Raw genomic sequence first — 19,762 nt, 5'->3', positions numbered from 1 at the left:
GGTGTGATACAAGGTCCACACCTTAAAAACGCCCACCATTGAATTACCATTTCTCCAATCACTTTTATTAATTAAATGGTGCTTCCTTCTTTTAACTCTTCCTCATCTAAAATAACCCCAACTCCGTCCTTCGTCAACCTTTTTTCAATTATGAGCAACATTTCATTGAAAGTTTGTTAGATAATATTTGAGAAGTTGAAATTGTTTGCTTTTAAAATTTTGTATCTGGGTTCTTTGTGATAAACCAACACAGACTTCATTGTAATTCCAATCCATTAATTTCATCGGTTACATCTTTCCTTCAACTTTTCCAATGACTCATTCTTAGAGAGTGGCCAATATGTTCACATCCGTGTACACACATGGAACTCTATCAATTTTCACCAAGCTTGAAACACCCATGAATGAATGACGAGTTAGGTGGCGGAGAAAATTTGGTGCCTAGTTAAGACTGAGAGTTGCTGGGAAGGTTGGAACGATTACCTGGTCGAGTCTGATATTGATGACTTTTCTTTTCTTAATATTTTCTACAAATTTTTTGTGAAGAAAAATAAGAAACGTAGTTGGGGAAGAACGACTGCTACACGGTGAATGGAAAAGAGTGGAAAGAAAAGAGGAAAAAAACTTGGGTCATTAGATGAATCTAACGGTCTATATTAATTAAGAGAAAATCTAATTATAATGATTTTAAAGATAAATACGTGATAAAAAATTATACTCAAGCTTATCATTTAGAAAATTTTATGTGGTTTGTTGTGCCACTCTAACAAATCTCAATCGCAAGCTGAACACCATACACGTTCTTGTCAACCTTGACATTTAGACACTCCACCCATCCTCATCTTCCTTAGCAATTTAATGGAAGAAAAATCCTTCGGACAATAAACATAATTCCAAGTTTTGGATAGCAACTGATAGTGTTGATTGCCCGCTATCCACGAAGTGTCTTCCATCCTCAAAGTATTACGTTTTGTTTTATGTGATTTACCGCAGTTGTAGAACCAATAATGTCTATGCACTCTGGTGGAGGTTCGATCCTCACCTATCATTGTACTCTTAATAACTAACAATTTAACTCCTTAACGTTATAGTTTGTCAAAAAAAAAAATAAACAGATTCATATTGTTTCTTTTAATTAAAATTCTAAACAATGTTTAGTCGAATAATTAGCTTCGCTTACTAATCAATCTACTTTGTTTGGCAAGTTTTGGTATCCCAAACTCAATGCCAACAGAAAAACTTGGGCGGGGATGACATGCTATACCGCAAGATAAGTCTAAGTGAAATATAATCAAACGCGGGGTGACTCAGTGGTTAGAAATAAATTTTAGGCTCGTATTCTATACAACACGTCTTGGGTTCGATTCCTGACAATGGTGAATCACGCGACGGTAGATATAGGGGTGTTGGAGAACAATTCAGAAATAAACAGAATAACAGAAATAAACAGAACTTGAAATTCACAATTTTTATTTAACAAAAGGTACTTGCTATACAAAATGAAAAGTATACAATAAATACAGAAATTAATATAAGAATGTCAACGGTACTAACTTGATTACAGAAGGTAGAGGCTAACGTAAAAGCTATGTCATTCGAACAGTAATTCCGTCCCACTCTTGTGCTTGTGGTTCTATAACGTCTGCTCGACCAGGATACAACTACCTAATCCTATAACCCGCACTAAATTATAGAATTCTAGCGAATTGCTTTGTGTGTTTACTCTCTCTGGAAAGTTTGTACGGAAGAAAAGGAAGAAGAAAAGATGATTTATTTGGATACCATGGATTGCAGATATATAGGTTGTTTCACACCCTTTCAAATACCAGTTCAGTGTATTTGAAGGTTCATAACTCTTTTCTAAGAGCTGTGTCTTTTAATCAAAACGTTTTTAATTAATAATAAATTAATTAAAAACTTAATCCGAAAATTAAAATTAATGAATCAGATTAATTTTAAATTCCAAGGCCCCAAGTAAGGCCCAAGGCCCTTGTCTTGATTAATTAATATTAATTGTATTTAGGCTATATTATACAAGCCTAATCCACACAACCATAAGGCCCAAACCTTCAATCCATTTCCAAATGACCCATATTCTAATTACTAAACTAAAGCACTAAATCTATATAAAGGACTTGAGTCTCAAAACTTCCAACAACACCCCTATATCTACCGTCGCGTGATTCACCATTGTCAGGAATCGAACCCAAGACGTATTGTATAGAATACGAGCCTAAAATTCGTTTCTAACCACTGAGTCACCCCGCGTTTACTGATGTATTATCTAATTGTCTAATTGATTGAAATTGGAATTGTTAGTTATATTTATAAATTGTTTTTTCTTTTGTAGTCTTTTCTCAACATTCATATTGACAATAGTGTATCAAATAAATATAATCCGATTGTGAATAAAATGATCCATTTATATCTCCATCCCATAGCTTTTATTTCATTCAAATAATGGTTCTTGTATTTTCTGTGATACAAGAAGTCTTTTTTTGATTAAGATTAAACTCAATAAAAATCTAGGGTCATTTTGGTTCCGGTCCCTAGTCAATTTAATTGTTAGATTGAAATCTTATTGTTTTTTATTTTTTGATCAAAGTCCTTTGACTTTGTACACCTCAGCATTTTAGTATTACTATATTTCCATGTCATCTTTTTGATATCTTAAATAAAAAACTATAATTTAAAATATTGATTGCAGTCCAACATTTAAGGGATTTAAATCCAAGAATTTATGTAATTCAAAATCCTAGTATGATGAGATTCAATCAATCGATCAAGTCTAAAAGAAATTTAATAAAATTAAAAAATTTATGGGATCATATATGTACAAATTTCATGAATTATGAGACTTAAAAAAAAACAATTTCTACAATAAAAAATCATGCACACTACACATATTTTGTGAATTTTATTGAGTAGTATTAAGGGAAATAATGTACCCCTTGAATTCATACATACAAAAGCAATGTACCCTGAACTTAGACCAAAAATAATGTATGTACCCATAACATAAATAGCATATGGGTACATACCGAATTTACAAAAAAACTCATGGGTACATTTAAAAACTCAAAGAAAAGAATGTACATCATACCACATTGTTTTATAGACATGCATATGTGGGTACGTAAAATGCAGCAACCTTAAAAACCATTTTACATAATATTCTCCAAAAACTTTGTACCCATATATTTATGTAAAACAAATTTGAACCAACCAAAACATATTATAGCAATAGATATATTAGAACGAAACATGTAGATTAAAAATGTACCCATGGATATAAGTGTAGCCAACCAGGCATTGAATAACCAAGACTAATATATAATAATAAAAGAAAAAGAAAAAAAAATATAAAGAACAAAAGAAAATGACTTCAGAATGGTACAGTTTTCACATAGCCCACTCACTCTACAGTCTCTGCATGTTTGAATCAACCAGATTCCTTGAGAAAACGATGCCTGCATTGCCTTGCCTATGCCACACAAATCTCACAAGCCAATAAAACCATTGATGCTAATTTGTATTTTAATCACAATAGGTTTATTCAACATATATGCATTGGATCAATTCAGGAAAGGAGAAAAAATGGAGAAAATTGGGTTTGGGGTGTTGTAGATTCCAGATGTTTATAAGAGAAGAAGAAGAATGGAGGAGTTCAAATGGATTTTCCTTGTTTTAAACTTACTCATATAGTTTATTTTGCCTTAAATGCAGAAAGGGATGAGATTTCGTTTATGATAACGTGTAATATTTTAAATACTAAAATGATGACATAGAATAAGTCAAGGGACCTTGATCTAAAATAGAAAAATAATAAGATTTCAATCAATGTAATATGAAAATAAGGGATGGGAACCTAATTTTTCCAAAAACGTGTATATACTATAGAAATAATTGATGGCATAAGAGACAAAGAGCTATTTATAAATATTTTACTTTATCCCTATTTTTATCTGAGAATTTTTTGTTTTTTCATCGGATCTGTTCATTTTTACTATGTTTAGAATCTAATCAACTAGAATTTTAATTTTTTTTGCTATTTTAATGTTTTGATTGGTTTGGATTGCATTGTGCAATTCAATCTTTTTTTATTATTGAGATTCCGGTTTGTTTGGTAACTACTTTTAATCTACTTCCTTTGAGCTTTCACATTTTAGTTCTCAGTCTTCATTTTTTTTTAACTAAAAGTATTTACCAAACAAGATTTTAGTTTTTAGTTTTCAAAAAAGTGAAAAATAAAAATTAAAAGCTGAAAACGAAATGGTTATCAAACGGCCTCTTATTCAATATAAATATTACTATATCTATACGTCTACATATCTGCATATACATTTTACTCTAATTCAGCAATAGCTTCTAGCTCTAGGTGTCTTGCATTCCTAGTTGTAGAACCAGTAGGCACAAAGGGATTAGGCGGCATACTCAAGCTTTCTCCTCCTCCTTCTAACATCTGAACCACTATTTTCATGGAAGGACGATCCGACGGGTGCCACTGGATACACCATAGCCCTATAATTGCAAGTTTCTTTGGAATTTTACCATCTCCTTCTTCCCCAATGTGGATTCGTAGGTCATCCCCTTCCTCTAGAAGATTATAAATCCACTGTGGATAGTAAATTTCATTTGTAGTGTTATCCGTAATTGAACCAATATTCTTCCTTCCTCCTACCATCTCAAGCAGTAGCATTCCAAAGCTATAAACATCTGCCTTGTACGACACATTTCCGAAATTCCTGGAGAACACTTCAGGTGCAATGTAGCCCATGGTCCCCCTTGCTGTAGTCATGGACACCAAGCTTTGATCCTTGGAACATAACTTGGCCAAACCAAAATCAGAAATTTTTGGAGTGAAGTTTTGGTCTAGCAAAACATTATGGGGTTTGATGTCGAAATGCAGGATTCGTAGATCGCATCCCTGGTGAAGATATTCAATTCCTTTGGCTATGCCTAGGGCAATATCTTGTAGCTTATCCCAACCAAGAAATGAATTCTTACTATCTGCAGATGAAATGAAATCCTGCAGGGAACCATTGGGGAAGAACTCGTAAACAAGAGCTCGTACAAATCCATCAGCACAAAATCCAACCAAGCGAGCCACGTTTACGTGGTGGATATGACCCATCGTTCGCACTTCATTTACGAACTCTTCCCCATCTCCCTTGGAACTGTTGAGGACTTTGACAGCAATGAAGAATTCAGAAGAGAGCATTCCTTTGAAGACAGTTCCATAGGCTCCTTCGCCCAACTTGTCCTTGAATTGATTTGTAATCCTCTTAATATCTGCGTACGAATACCTGCTTGGTTTGAGTGCTTTGTAGTCCTCCAAGAATCTTTCAATTCTTAATCGACTCTCTTTCTCCTTTCTATCAGCGCTATATACCCGATATGCTGCAATCGTCAGTAGAACAAGAAGCAAAGCACACAGGATTCCACCTGTAACCACTTTTTTCCATGTGTTGCCTGTAGAAGATCATTGCGAATTTAAACGAGACTGTCAGGTAATATTCCTAGTAAAAATGGATTGGACAACATCCTTCAAATAATAATTACTAAGACATAAATGTAAAGATGTTTAAAACTAGCAATGAATACATATGTTATCCTTACTTGGTTTCCTCCAGGGAAGACATTTAATTTCATTGTTCTGCCATTCACACTTCTTTCCCTCTCCACATTTTCTGCAATTTGGTATAGACCATTTGAAACGAAAAACATAATATTCATCGGCTATTGGAACTGATAAAACATCATACATTTTTGTACAGGATTCTAGATTCTGGAAGAGAGTTTCAAAATAAACCCCAGAATCAATGGCATAAGTTCTCTTGCCACGGTCGCCAAGGCAGGGGACTTGACAACCATACGTATCTCGTATTGCAACAGAAGTAGGACAACTGAATAAGGTAACGTTTATGAAATTAATCATGTAATCGACTACTGGCACGAAGGGAGAGGGTGGCATGTTTGGGATTTCAACAAGCTTTAGCAGCAGGCAGTTACTTGGGGAATAGACTTGGATTTCCTGACGCTTGTAATCTGTGTCTTTGACAAATAATTTTATTAGTATTTGCTGCTCATATCTCCCATTGCATTCAAGCCCAGAATTTCCACAATGATGTGTGCGCCTGATGTTCAATGGGAAATGGATAGCCGGGCCTTGATCATTGCTACAGTTGGATTTCGCGCACACATATTGGCTTGCTTCAACTAGTTTGAAGAAAACCAGTATCAATATGCAGAAGGAAGAGATGATCAATTTCTGCATTTCTGAGATAATAATAATAAAAATAATGCACATGGATTTTTCTTTTCAATAATTGAGCAGAGATATATACGTAGTAATTATACACTGTCCTCCGTTAATGAAAAAGAGATAGAGAGAGAATTATGGTTACACAATTCTGTCTTTGTCGTTGACGGACTGTGTCAACATCATTTACTGACTTTTCTCTGGGATAGAAGTCCTTACTGCAACTTCATGGAAGGTGACTTAACCCCACCAACATTAGAATACTACTTGGTGTTTTCTCTCTCTGCTCGCTCACTTGGTTCTCTCTCCCCTCTCTCTCTCTCCCTCCTAAGGAAATTAGCCGGGCCTTGATCATTGCTACAGTTGGATTTCGCGCACACATATTGGCTTGCTTCAACTAGTTTGAAGAAAACCAGTATCAATATGCAGAAGGAAGAGATAATCAATTTCTGCATTTCTGAGATAATAATAATAAAAATAATGCACATGGATTTTTCTTTTCAATAATTGAGCAGAGATATATACGTAGTAATTATACACTGTCCTCCGTTAATGAAAAAGAGATAGAGAGAGAATTATGGTTACACAATTCTGTCTTTGTCGTTGACTGACTGTGTCAAACACCATTGACCGACTTTTCTCTAGGATAGAAGTCCATACAGCAACTTCACGGAAGGTGATTTAACCCCACCTATATTATAATACTACTTGGTGTTTTTGTCTCTGTTCTAGGATAGAAGTCCTTAGAACAGTAACTGCCTATTGCTGTGACAAAGGCCTTCTACTGCAACTTCATATTCAATCCCCTCCAATGAACAATAATTACCTTTAATTAATAATAATTATCTTCTGCATCTCCACACCCATAATTGAATAGTCATGTCAATAGGCAATAAAATATTAGTATTTTTATTTTATAAAATAATACAAAATAATTCTATTTGTAATTTCGGATAAGATTTTTAATCGTTCTCGTTGCACCACGTGTCATTATCCAAAAAGATAATTTTTGGTGATAGATTTCGATAAGATTTTTATCCAATGCCGTCGTGCCCCATCTCGTTACCTTTTCAGAATCGTTAAGGATAGATTTCTGATAAGATTTTTAACCAATCACGTTGCGTCACGTGTCATAATCTGTTTAAAATCTTTGATGATAGATTTCGATCAGATTTTTAACGAATGACGGCATGCCACGTGGCATTATCTACAACCTAATCTTTTTTTTTTCCTCCATATAACCCACCATCCATCCGATGAAATCACACACCAAAATCTAAATCTCTATCATTATTCATAGTTTATGCTTCCTTCTTATAACGTGGCTGACGTCCATGCATCATTTGGCCTCAAGCTCTCAGGCTACCGATTCGAGTCAGGCCTCTCACTCGGGCACCCCCTCAGCCCAATCGCCCGCATGGGCTGGAGCAAGGAGCTGGGGCTATTGGGTAGGAAATCTCACCGGTCCATCAAGCTGGACCTCCCGCTGGAGCTGCTCTTACCGCAACTTCACGAAAGGTGATTTAACCCCACCTATATTATAATACTACTTGGTGTTTTCTCTCTCTTCTCTCTCGCTTGGTTCTCTCTCTCTCTCTCTCTCTCTCTCTCTCTCTCTCTCTCTCCCCCTCCCATGGTAATTAGTGGAAGTAGGTTCTTCACCTTAATTTTAGCCTTCCTACTTTGCTTTTGAAGTTTGGTATTGATCTGCTTTAAAATAATAATAAAATTTGGTGAGAATAATCAGTTGTGAAAAGATTGTCTTCCTTGATCCCAATTGAAAGTTCTATGACAAGGAAACTCTTTGTTTGGATGGGAAAATTTAAGATTACTAATTTTAAAATAACAGAAATTGAAATAACGAAATTTTATTTTCTAGAATTTATAAAATTTCTTGTTTGGTTAACCTAAAAGAGGAATGAAATTTGAATACATGTTTGTTATTTTTAAATTCTCACTTGCTGAAATTTAGAAATGACACCTATTTACATAAAATTTAAACATGAGAATTGAAGGTCCCAAATTCCAAGTTTTTTCTCACACGGAAAGTTTAAATTTCTATGTTTATGAATCTAAACAAAGGAATTGATTGTATCAATTTATAAATTCTATCTTTTGTCAAATTCTAAGTTTATTTTCCTTATCCAAACATATTGTTACCATACCAATGCATGACCATGACAATAACATATCCAGTTAGGGTCTAGGATATTTCTCTTCACTTGTAAGTGCAAAAGAGAGAACAATATGGCATTAGTATCATGAGAAAGTAATTAACAATATCATCATGTTTAGTCTTGGCTATTGTTAACCTTCAAAGGGACAACATCCATGACAAAGAACTAACACCAAAATCCATAAAATAAAATAAAAAATAAATGTTACAGATCCAACCAATACACAATTCAATTGGAAGGAAAAACGCACAACAAACAAATGACTATCAGAAAATAAAAATAACTAGCAAAATTCACAACAGCCATAAAGAGCCTACCTAAAAAGCTAAAATAATTCAAGAAAGAAGAGAGTAGAGGCGTTGACCTAGAACAAAGCAAGAAGATGATGCACGAGCCGAAAATCCGTCGAAGATTTGGAGAGTTAACAGAGTGAACAATGCAGCCCTAAACCCTTATTAGGTTTTATCACGAAATTTGGCACCCTAATCGTAAAGTTTGGCTGTTGCAAGATTTCCCTGCAATATATTTGTGATTCTCATCGTAGTTAGAATTGTGAAATTACACTTATTTAGACGAAATTAAAATTGGGAATCTTCATCCCCAATTTCTAACTTTTTCCTGTACAATTTGCCTTTGCTCTCGCTAAATGTTGTCGAACAAGAGAAAATTGCTTTCACATCCCTAGATTTTCGAGTTTAAATGAAATTCCGAGTTTTTTTTTACCGTAACCAAAAAGATAAGTTGCAAATTCTAAAGGGATTTTGGCATATTGATGAAAAAACAGATCACAAAAAGTTATATATAAGAGATTAGAACGGCACCGCATGAGCATTCCAAAGAGCACTCAAGAGGGATTTGCAAATGACTACTTAAAAGGAGTTAATATTATGTACATTGGTGTGTATGTATCTAGAAATATGCATATACATTTTACATAATGACTATAAGATTAAAAAGGAAATTAGCTTAAGATTTTATCCCACTGCATATGAAGTTCCTAAGTCTTTCCCTTGGGTCTACTTGGATAAATTTTGTCACGACACTATTCATCTTCTCTAGTTATCAAAAATCGTACCGCATGTCTTAGTTCACCAGTCAGTTACATTTACTAGTAACAACTTGTTTTCCGGTAATATCATGTTAGAGGCCAAAGGAGAAGCAACTTGTTCTGTTGTTCACTAACTCACATCAACAACAATATTCATCTTCATCTTCATTTCTCAACAAACTCACATCAATTGGAAGCCCTTCCACTTAGAAACTTAGACTTCTTTCTTTGTCATATATTGTTATGTAGAAATTTCATATTATATTCCAATTAGAAACTTGCACTCTCGTTACCCCTCAAGACTTGAGATTGTAAATACAATACTATGACTTTTCTTCTAATCAAGTATTGTTTCAATGACTACCACTTTGAAAATGAGGCTTTCTTGCTTTTTTCTAAAGGAAACTAACGAAAAGTTCAAAAACAAATTTAGTTTTAATGAAAAATGATAAATAAAGGTGTAGTGAATAGTAGCCAGGAAATGTAAAAATGTGGTTTTTCGTAAAGAGTGAACAATACCGGAAATATTTCGTTAAAATTTCTTTTTTCTAAATCACTATAACTTTTTTTTAGCTTCTAATGAATGTCTTGTCTCCCTTCAAGGTCATTTTTTTCCTATTCACACGGCGCATCAATCAACATCCACATCCTCTTCAATAAATAGTTGATTTTTTCAAAGAAAAATACTCTTTCTCTCTGCTTATGTAAAGTCATATTTATTTTTGTCTTTTAATAAACATGATTGCATAAAAGGAAGAAAAATGGCATGTCAAACTCACAATCCCTTTGCAGATCATTGAAATTTCATTCGTTCAACTTTTGTGCCCCATGCTCATTTTCCATGGAAATTTAATAAAAGAAGAATAATCATTCGGACAATCGTTGCAATACTCACATAATTCCAAAATTTTGGATAAAAACTGATATGAGAGTTTTCATTCTTGGACTGTTAAGTACCCAACATCCACGTCCACTTCAATGACTCAATCTTTCAGTATTAAATTTTGTTTTGCTTTGTTCAAGATTCATTGTTTCATCTAATTAAAATTAAAATTTGGCCAAGTGTGAAAAGATTCAATCTCTCACTATTACGAACTCTTACCCATCTCCCTTGGAACTGTTGAGGACTTTTGGCAGCAATAAGGATTTGGTCTTATGAATTGACGTACCTTCATCCATACGAAGAGTACGCAAACTTTTCTTCAAATACAACCATTTAGCAAGGGATTTGGTCATATACAAACTCTCCAATTTTAGCCACAACTTCGGTGCAGATTTGATGCTACCAACTTGACGCAAGACTTCATTCGATAAAGTCAGCAGGATTGTTCCAAGTGCCCGCTCCATAACTTCTTTGTTTTTCTTCATCAGTCCACGAATTCAGGAAAGCCTTCACACCCTTTAGCGTTTTTAAAAGCTCTTGTTGAATTAACAAAGCACGCATCTTCAATTGCCAAATACCAAAGTCATTGCCATCGAACTTTTCAATATCAACTTTCACCGACGACACAGAAGGCTTCATATTGATTGCCAAGAAAAGCCCAAGCCGAAAGCTGGGCTCTGATACCACTTGTCGTACTTTTATGAGCAAAGGAAAGCAAATTATAGCAAAGTACCGATATCAACGTTGTAGGTGAAAACTAAAACAAACAATCTCAAACTAACACAAGAGATTTATGTGGTTCGGTGTAAAATCTAAGTCCACGAGCGAAGCATGACAAGAAATTTCACTAAACAAACGGAGATTACAAAATAGTGTTTAAACTCTCACAATCCAAATCCCACAAATTACAAACCCTAAACCAAACGAGTAGAGAACCCAAAACTAACGGAGAAGATTCTCCCAAATTGCTCTCTAACTCACAAACTCACAAATTGACTCTCACCAAATTGCCACACGAATGAGCCACACAAAATACACTAACCCTGAGGTCCTATTTATAGTGCATAAGACTTAGGTTACAATAAGAATCTTAATAGGAAGTAAATCCAAATCCTAATCAAATAGGTAATTAACAAAATCTCTCCACCAAGGAAACCAACTAAGAGGTCAAAATCCAAACCCAAATACGACACCAAAACCAAATAGGTAACACAATTTTTTTTGCATCATCCTAATTTTGAGCCGTAAAACCCAACAGGTGGTCAACTGAGAATTTGAATGGATTGGAAGCCTCTTCACCGCAAAGCCTTTCACTAGCAGGGGCTGCTAGTAGAGCCTCATGTTCTACTTCGTCATTGGATGTTTTGAAGTATGAAGTATCGTGGGCTTGGTTAACGTAGTTAAAAGCCGCATGGCAAGATTAGCACGGCTGGGAGCTGTGGTGCAAAATTGGCATAACTGTGAGCCATGGTGACAAATCAAGGGTGGCTGAGTGTTGTGGAGCAGGTAGGCACGGCTTTGAGCGTGGAGCTGGGGTGAGCTTGTGTGCATCAGGAGGAATTGGACCATTAGGTCTGCGGTGCTCTATTACTGGTGATGTGATGCTCAAGCATTGAATCGTGTGGAGTGATGAAAATAAGATTTGGCCCTGGTTCTTGGTGGTTGGGTTAGTGTGCCATTCTGGAACCCATTTGCCCTCGACACGCCATTAGGCTGAGTTGATGCGTATGTTAAAATAGAAGTAATATTTGTATCCGCCAGTGTATGTAGGATGGTTCTGTCTGCTCAATCTTGTCAATAAAAGGTGACCCGTTTATGTTGGTCGTGTATCGTTTAAGCGCCTTGTCAGTAGCTTCATTGCGTTGGAAATCGCACAATCGTTCTGTCAGAAGCCTCTCAACTTCTTTCTAAATTTACCTATATTGGGGCAGTGAAGCTTCTGGCTACCCCCAGTCGTAACCTGTTAGTCTAGGTTGCTCATCGTTGTGCTCAGCTAGTCTATGTCGTGGCTACATTGCATATGGTACGTTCTTGGCAGGCGAGCTAGTTACTTACAGGTGGCCGATTGAATTTGAGCCAGATTAATTGACTGCTTATCTTCGTCTTCTGTGCTGCTTACTCCAATATGAGGTGGAAAATGCTCTTTGCGAGCCTAGCCGCGAATGAACACTTCGTCTAGCAGGTTGTCCATGTTAATTATAAGAGTATGGTCCCAACCGTGAATGTATGCTCGTCCGTAGGCCTAACCAGGAGTGCACGCTCATCCGCGCGCTAAGATGAGAGTATATGCTTTCTTGAGGACCTAGACGGGAGTGTACACTGCCAGAATGCTCGGTTCGTGGCTAGTCGAGCGGCTGCTTGTTGGGACGCTGCTGGAGAGAATCGTCGTCTATACTTGTCCTGCTTCGGGACACATCGTCTGGGGCATACTGCATCTTTGTGCGTTGCAAAAGCTGATTCACTAAGGTCGTCTACTGCGCAAAAGTGCATGTCAACTCTATGACTTGTCAAGACAAGTGTTGTTCGCCATTTGGGATGGAAGATCTTAAATGGTATGCGTCTCCTTGAGTAATGGAAGTGCAATGGACTCCAAGTGCGAGATTTGTGTTGAGATATGTCAAATCTGTAGAAAATCGGGGTGAAAATACCCCCGATTCAATCGTCAGTCCAGAAATCTGAAGATGGGATGATTGAACTGGCCTTCGACTGGTCGGGATCACTAGGTGGACCTTGCGAGCAAGTTGGGCCGCGGAAGTGGGCCAAGTCATGTGCGGGGTGTGTAACTTTATTCGTACTTCAACGCCTTGCGGTTGACAACCTTCAATGCTACTTACTCAACTTAGGGTTAGTTTGAATAGTGGGTGTGGTGCGATTTAGCCTGCTTGGCATTAGGCCAAGGGTGCATTGGCCCCGCCAGTGTTGTGTTGCTCCATTTGCCGCAGTCGCAGCTGCTTGGGCCTTGCTTTAGGCCTCAGCTACTATGGCAACGTCGTGGGCCTACTAGATCTAGGTTACCTAGCGCTGGGTTGACTACCTTGTGACACAGGCTTGGGCTCATTACTGCAAGATGGCATCTGTTGTTGCTTCGTGGCCTTGCTGCCATGGAGTTGTCCCACTCCCCACTGCAACATGGGTTGCCTTGGCTATGGTGGTGGTGGTACTCCGTGGTGGCCAAGTTACTCATTTTGCCACTACGTTGAGCTTCGTGGATCGTCGTGGTGGGGCTACATCGCAATTTCCATCATTTGATCTGGATCTTTGAACGTAGGAAGTTTCGTTCGTCGTGGTTTCTAAATTTCTAGCCATTGTATTTCTCTCCTACGTCTATTCAAAGATTTAAAAAATTCTAGGAATAAGAACGTATGAAAAATTTACTTATGAATGAGAAATGTGAAACTTTGAATGCGAGAGTCTTCTTCGAGCTTGTGAATCAAACTCTCAATGAAAACACCAATTTGTGGATCCAAATTTCCACCATCTTCGTCTTTGACGAAAATGCACCTGCAAAATAATAATACCTAAGACTAAGGCCAAAAGCCTTATGCGCCCACGATGAATGGGAGGGGGGATTTGGCCTAAGAATCTCCAATGCCAAAGTTAGAATTCTGAAAGAATGTGTTTAGGAGTTTGTGGGTAGCAAATGGCTTCCTTATTAGTGGAATAATAGGGCTATTTATAGGGAGTGGCCGACCCATAGGGTGAGGAGTGACCGGCCCATAGGGTGAGGAGTGGCCGGCCATACATGGTGGTAATTGAAGAATAATTACAAGATATTTTGTGAAATAATATCTTGCAATTAACATGACAATGATCCCTAAATTAAATAGGAAGTTTTGGGAGTTACCTTTTGAATAAAATCAAAAAGGGATTGATGAGGAGTGATGAGAGGGATTTGAATAAATACCATATTGATCACCTTTGACTCTTCCATGATTGAGCCGTTATTGTCCGTTGCATGCACGTGGGAATCATGATGTGCTTCGAGGATAATTTTGTCATTCTTGTCCAAAAATCCGTGTGTCACCTCCACGATTTTTGAGATTATTTTTTGCTCCACAACATCTATACATCTATAACAAGGAACTAACACCAAAATCCATAAAAATAAAAATAAAAATCCAAAAAAAAAGTTACTGATCCAACCAATACACAGCTCAATTGGAAGAAAAAAAAAACAAACATATGACCATCAGAAAATAAAAATAACTAGCAAAATTCACAATTGGCCTAAAGAGTATACCCGCAAAGCTAAAATAATTCAAGAAAGAAAAGAGTAGGCTTTGACCTAGAACAAAGCAAAAAATGATGCACGAGTTGAAAATCCCGTCGAAGATTGGAGAGTTAACAGAGCGAACGATGCAGTCCTAAACCCTTATTACGTTTTATCATGAAATTTGGCGCTCTAATCGTAAAGTTTGGTGGTCGCAAGATTTCCCCACAATGCATTTGTGATTCTCAACGTTGTTGGAATTGTGAAATTACACTTATTTTGACGAAATTAAAATTGGATCTTCATCCCCAATTTCCACTTTTTTCCGGTACAATTTGCCTTTGCTATCGCTACAAGTTGCCGAACAAGGGAAAATTGCTTTCCCAATTCTAGATTTTCGAGTTTAAATGAAATTCCGAGTTTTTTTTTTTACCATAACCAAATGGATAAATTGCAAATTCTAAAGGGATTTTGGCATAGTGATGAAAAAATGGATCACAAAAAATTATACACATAAGATATTAGATACGCACTACATGAGCATTACAACAAGCATGCAAGAGAGATTTGCGTTTCTGCGAATGGGTATTTGAAAGGAGTTAATAGTAAGTACATTGGTGTGTCAGCATCTAGAAATATACATATACATTTTACTTAATACTATAAAATAGGTAAGGAAATTAGCTTAAGATTTTATCCCACTGCATATGAAGTTCCTAAGTCTTTCCTTTGGGTCTACTTGGATAAATTTTGTCATGACACTGTCCATCTTTTCTAGTTATCAAAAATCGTACCGTGCACGTCTAAGTCCACCAATCAGATACATTTATTAGCAACAACTTGTTTTCCGTGATATCATGTTAGAAGGCCAAAGGAGAAGCAACTTGTTCTGTTGTTCACTAACATCAACATCAATATTCATCTTCATCTTCATTTCTCAACAAACTCACATCAATTGGAAGCCCTACCACTTAGAAACTTAGACTTCTTTCATTGTCATATATAGTTATGTAGAAATTTCATATCATATTCCAATTGGAAAACTTGCACTCTCGTTCCCCATAAAGACTTGAAATTGTAAATACAATACTATGAGTTTTCTTCTAATCAAGTATTGTGCAATGACCACTACTTTGAAAATGAGGCTTTCTTGCTTTTTTCTAAAACACTTTTAACTTTTTTTTTTCTAGCTTTTAATGAATGTCTCATCTCTTTTCAAGGTCTTTTTTTTTCGTATTCACGACGCATCAATCAACATCCACATCCTCTTCAATAAATGGTTGATTTTTTCAAAGAAAACTACTATTTCTCTCTCCTTATGTAAAGTCATATTTATTTTTGTCTTTTAATAAACATGATTGCATTAGAGGAAGAAAAATGACGTGTCAAACTCACAATCCCTTTTCAAATCGTTGAAATTTCATTCGTTCAACTTTTGTGCCCCATGCTCATTTTCCATGGAAATTTAATAAAAGAAGAATAATCATTCGTTCAACTTTTGTGTTCCATGCTCATTTTTCATGGAAATTTAATAAAAGAAGAATAATCCTTTGGACAATCGTTACAACACACATAATTCCAAAATTTTGGATAGAAACTGATATGAGAGTTTTCATTCTTGGACTATTGAGTACCCAACATCCACGTCCACTTCAATGACTGAATCTCTCAATATTACGTTTTGTTTTGCTTTGTTCAAGATTCATTATTTTCATCTAATTAAAATTCGAAGAAAATTTGGCCGACTGTGAAAAGATTCAGTCTCTCAATATTATGAAAAGTTTAGGTTTTTAGTATTTTTGAATTTTAAATTTTAAAATTTTAAAATTTTCGATTTTTTTTGAATTTTTTCAATGTCCACATGCATGCCGCATCGTGGGTCAGCGAAGGTTCTCACAAAAAATCTAACGGATGTATAAAAGTGCCCCACAATTCACATAAAATCTAACAGATGTATAAAAGTGTCTCACAATTCCCACCTTAGATATGACACTGGATGAGAAAAATTCAATGTATGAAATGTTGAAAAGCAAAAAACTTCAGAGTAGTAAACTTAATCCTGGTTTTTGTTTAGCTTAACTTTTAATAAAAAGTAGGTATGAAAAAAGATTGGAACATTTTAAGTGTTTGATAAACATTTCAAATCAGTTTTTTTTCTTTCAAAATTATGGGTAAAAAAAACTGAAAACCCAAAGCTGGAAAAAGCAGCTTATTTCGAAGAAACACGGATAAACAGTAACCAATAAACTTTCCAATTTTCCAATCCTGCCCTTCTTTCTCTTTGTCGTCAGGCTCACCACTCTCGCATAAACCGGTCTCAGAGCAGATCGGAAAGAAGGCCTCTTTCCCCCAGCAGATTTCGAAGGGGAATGGGATCGTCTTCATTGACAATTAATTTCGCGTGGTGATTGATGTTGGAAGAAATCTGCGACAGCTATTCGTTTTGCTATTCGTTTGGCATAGTGATGAAAAAATGGATCACAAAAAGTAAGATATATATATAAGATATAGGATACGCACTACATAAGCATTACAACAAGCATGCAAGAGAGCTTTGCGTTTCTGCAAATGGGTATTTGAAAGAAGTTAATATTAAGTAAATTGGTGTGTCTAGAAATATGCATATACATTTTACTTAATGCCTATAAGATAGGTAAGGAAATTAGCTTAAGATTTTATCCCACTGCATATGAAGTTCCTAAGTCATTCCTTTGGGTCTACTTGGATAAATTTTGTCATGACACTGCCCATCTTCTCTAGTTATCAAAAATCGTACCGCGCACGTCTAAGTCCACCAATCAGATACATTTATTAGTAACAACTTGTTTTCTGTGATATCATGTTAGAAGGCCAAAGGAGAAGCAACTTGTTCTGTTGTTCACTAATTTCTCAACAAACTCACATCAATTGGAAGCCCTTCCATTTAGAAACTTAGACTTCTTTCATTGTCATATATAGTTATGTAGAAATTTCATATCATATTCCAATTGGAAAACTTGCTCTCTCGTTCCCCATAAAGACTTGAAATTGTAAATACAATACTATGAGTTTTCTTCTAATCAAGTATTGTGCAATGACCACAACTTTGAAAATGAGGCTTTCTTGCTTTTTTTCTAAAACACTTTTAACTTTTTTTTCTTCTAGCTTTTAATGAATGTCTCAACTCCTTTCAAGGTCCTTTTTTTCGTATTCACGACGCATCAATCAACATCCACATCCTCTTCAATAAATGGTTGATTTTTTCAAAGAAAACTACTCCTTCTCTCTCCTTATGTAAAGTCATATTTATTTTTGTCTTTTAATAAACATGATTGCATTAGAGGAAGAAAAATGACATGTCAAACTCACAATCCCTTTTCAAATCGTTGAAATTTCATTCGTTCAACTTTTGTGCCCCATGCTCATTTTCCATGGAAATTTAATAAAAGAAGAATAATCATTCGTTCAACTTTTGTGCTCCATGCTCATTTTTCATGGAAATTTAATAAAAGAAGAATAATCCTTTGGACAATCGTTGCAACACACATAATTCCAAAATTTTGGATAGAAACTGATATGAGAGTTTTCATTCTTGGACTATTGAGTACCCAACATCCACGTCCACTTCAATGACTGAATCTCTCAATATTACGTTTTGTTTTGCTTTGTTCAAGATTCATTATTTCATCTAATTAAAATTTGAAGAAAATTTGGCTGACTGTGAAAAGATTCAGTCTTTCAATATTATGAAAAGTTTAGGTTTTTAGTATTTTTGAATTTTAAATTTTAAAATTTTAAAATTTTTTGAATTTTTTGAATTTTTTTAATGTCCACATGCATGCCGCATCGTGGGTCAGCGAAGGTTCTCACAAAAAATTTAACGGATGTATAAAAGTGCCACGCAATTCACATAAAATCTAACGGATGTATAAAAGTGTCCCACAATTCCCACCTTAGATATGACACTGGATGAGAAAAATTCAATGTATGAAATGTTGAAAAGCAAGAAACTTCAGAGTAGTAAACTTAATCTTGATTTTTGTTTAGCTTAACTTTTAATAAAAAGTAGGTATGAAAAAAGATTGGAACATTTTAAGTGTTTGATAAACATTTAAAATCAGTTTTTTTTCTTTCAAAATTATGGGTTAAAAAACACTGAAACCCAAAGCTGGAAAAAGCAGCTTATTTCGAAGAAACACGGATAAACAGTAACCAATAAATGAACTTTCCAATTTTCCAATCCTGCCCTTATTTCTCTCTGTCGTCAGGCTCACCACTCTCTCGCATAAACCGGTCTCAGAGCAGATCTGAAAGAAGGTCTCTTTCCCCAGCAGATTTCGAAGGGGAATGGGATCGTCTTCATTGACAATTAATTTCGCGTAGTGATTGATGTTGGAAGAAATCTGCGACAGCTATTCGTTTTGCTATTGTCGGAACCTTGGATGAAATGGCAGAGTCTGTGATGGTTTTTCCGTTAGATTTCGCAGTAGCCGCCATGGCTGAGCTTGCAACAGGTTATCACGCCTCAATAGTGTTTGAAATCAAAGCAAAATTAGTAAATTAGTGTTGATTTTACACTGTAAACAAAAACCCAGAAGAGAATTGATAAAAAAAAAGAAAAAAAAACCCAAAAAGAGGAAGAGAGAAAAATATTACATCTTTGAAGTGGGTTTTTAGTTTTTGGAATTGTGAGGTTCTTGAAATGATATAATCAGCCATTTTTTGAAATTATTGGATTCTGGGGTGGGTTTAGGAGAGGGTTTGATTTTGGACTGGGATTAAATGGGTGGGTGGCTGCATCTGTTCGACTGGTGAGATGGGGGTGGCTCTCGTGTTTTGGGTTGATTGAATGAATAATGGCAGTGGTAGGTGAATGGGTGAAAAATGGCGGTTTGGGAAGCTGAGAGTGGGTTGTCGGGATGACATGTAGTAGTGGCTGGGTTCAAGTTGGTCGGAGAAGATGGAGGTGGGTGGGTTCTTCGGTTTAATCGCACATCCAGTATTATACCCTCAAATTATTTTACACAGAAAAAGATCATCGTCGGATTTTTTTCTGAGGATCCGAAGGATTTCATGATCGTGACCGTTGATTGTATGTGTTCAGTTTTTATTATGTATTATTTATACTTAATTTTAGGAATTTCATTTGAATGATTAATATTAGGTGTTTTTTTATATAAAATAAGAATTTCAAAATCTATCT

The 19,762-nt window shown here is 35.7% G+C and overlaps 1 protein-coding gene and 1 long non-coding RNA gene across 2 annotated transcripts; both read right to left on the bottom strand.

Annotated features, from left to right (window-relative positions):
- Positions 1-4,273: 4,273 nt before the first annotated feature.
- LOC103411970 (rust resistance kinase Lr10-like) lies at positions 4,274-6,481 on the bottom strand. The gene is made up of 2 exons (XM_029094329.2): positions 5,620-6,481; positions 4,274-5,472 (listed from the first exon to the last, which is right to left on the bottom strand). Exons 1-2 carry the CDS (start codon positions 6,308-6,310, stop codon positions 4,346-4,348), a joined length of 1,818 nt encoding a protein of 605 aa, XP_028950162.1. The 5' UTR covers positions 6,311-6,481; the 3' UTR covers positions 4,274-4,345.
- A 12,292-nt stretch (positions 6,482-18,773) lies between these two features.
- Positions 18,774-19,541, bottom strand: LOC139189915 (uncharacterized). Its single transcript, XR_011573697.1, has 2 exons — positions 19,216-19,541; positions 18,774-19,083 (listed from the first exon to the last, which is right to left on the bottom strand). It is a non-coding gene; the product is annotated as an uncharacterized lncRNA (long non-coding RNA).
- Positions 19,542-19,762: the final 221 nt, after the last annotated feature.

This window comes from Malus domestica, chromosome 02 (assembly GCF_042453785.1).
Source record: "Malus domestica chromosome 02, GDT2T_hap1".
NCBI lineage: Eukaryota > Viridiplantae > Streptophyta > Magnoliopsida > Rosales > Rosaceae > Malus > Malus domestica.
The sequence above is the reverse complement of the archived record's forward strand: the minus strand, read 5'-3'. Positions and strand labels throughout refer to the sequence as shown.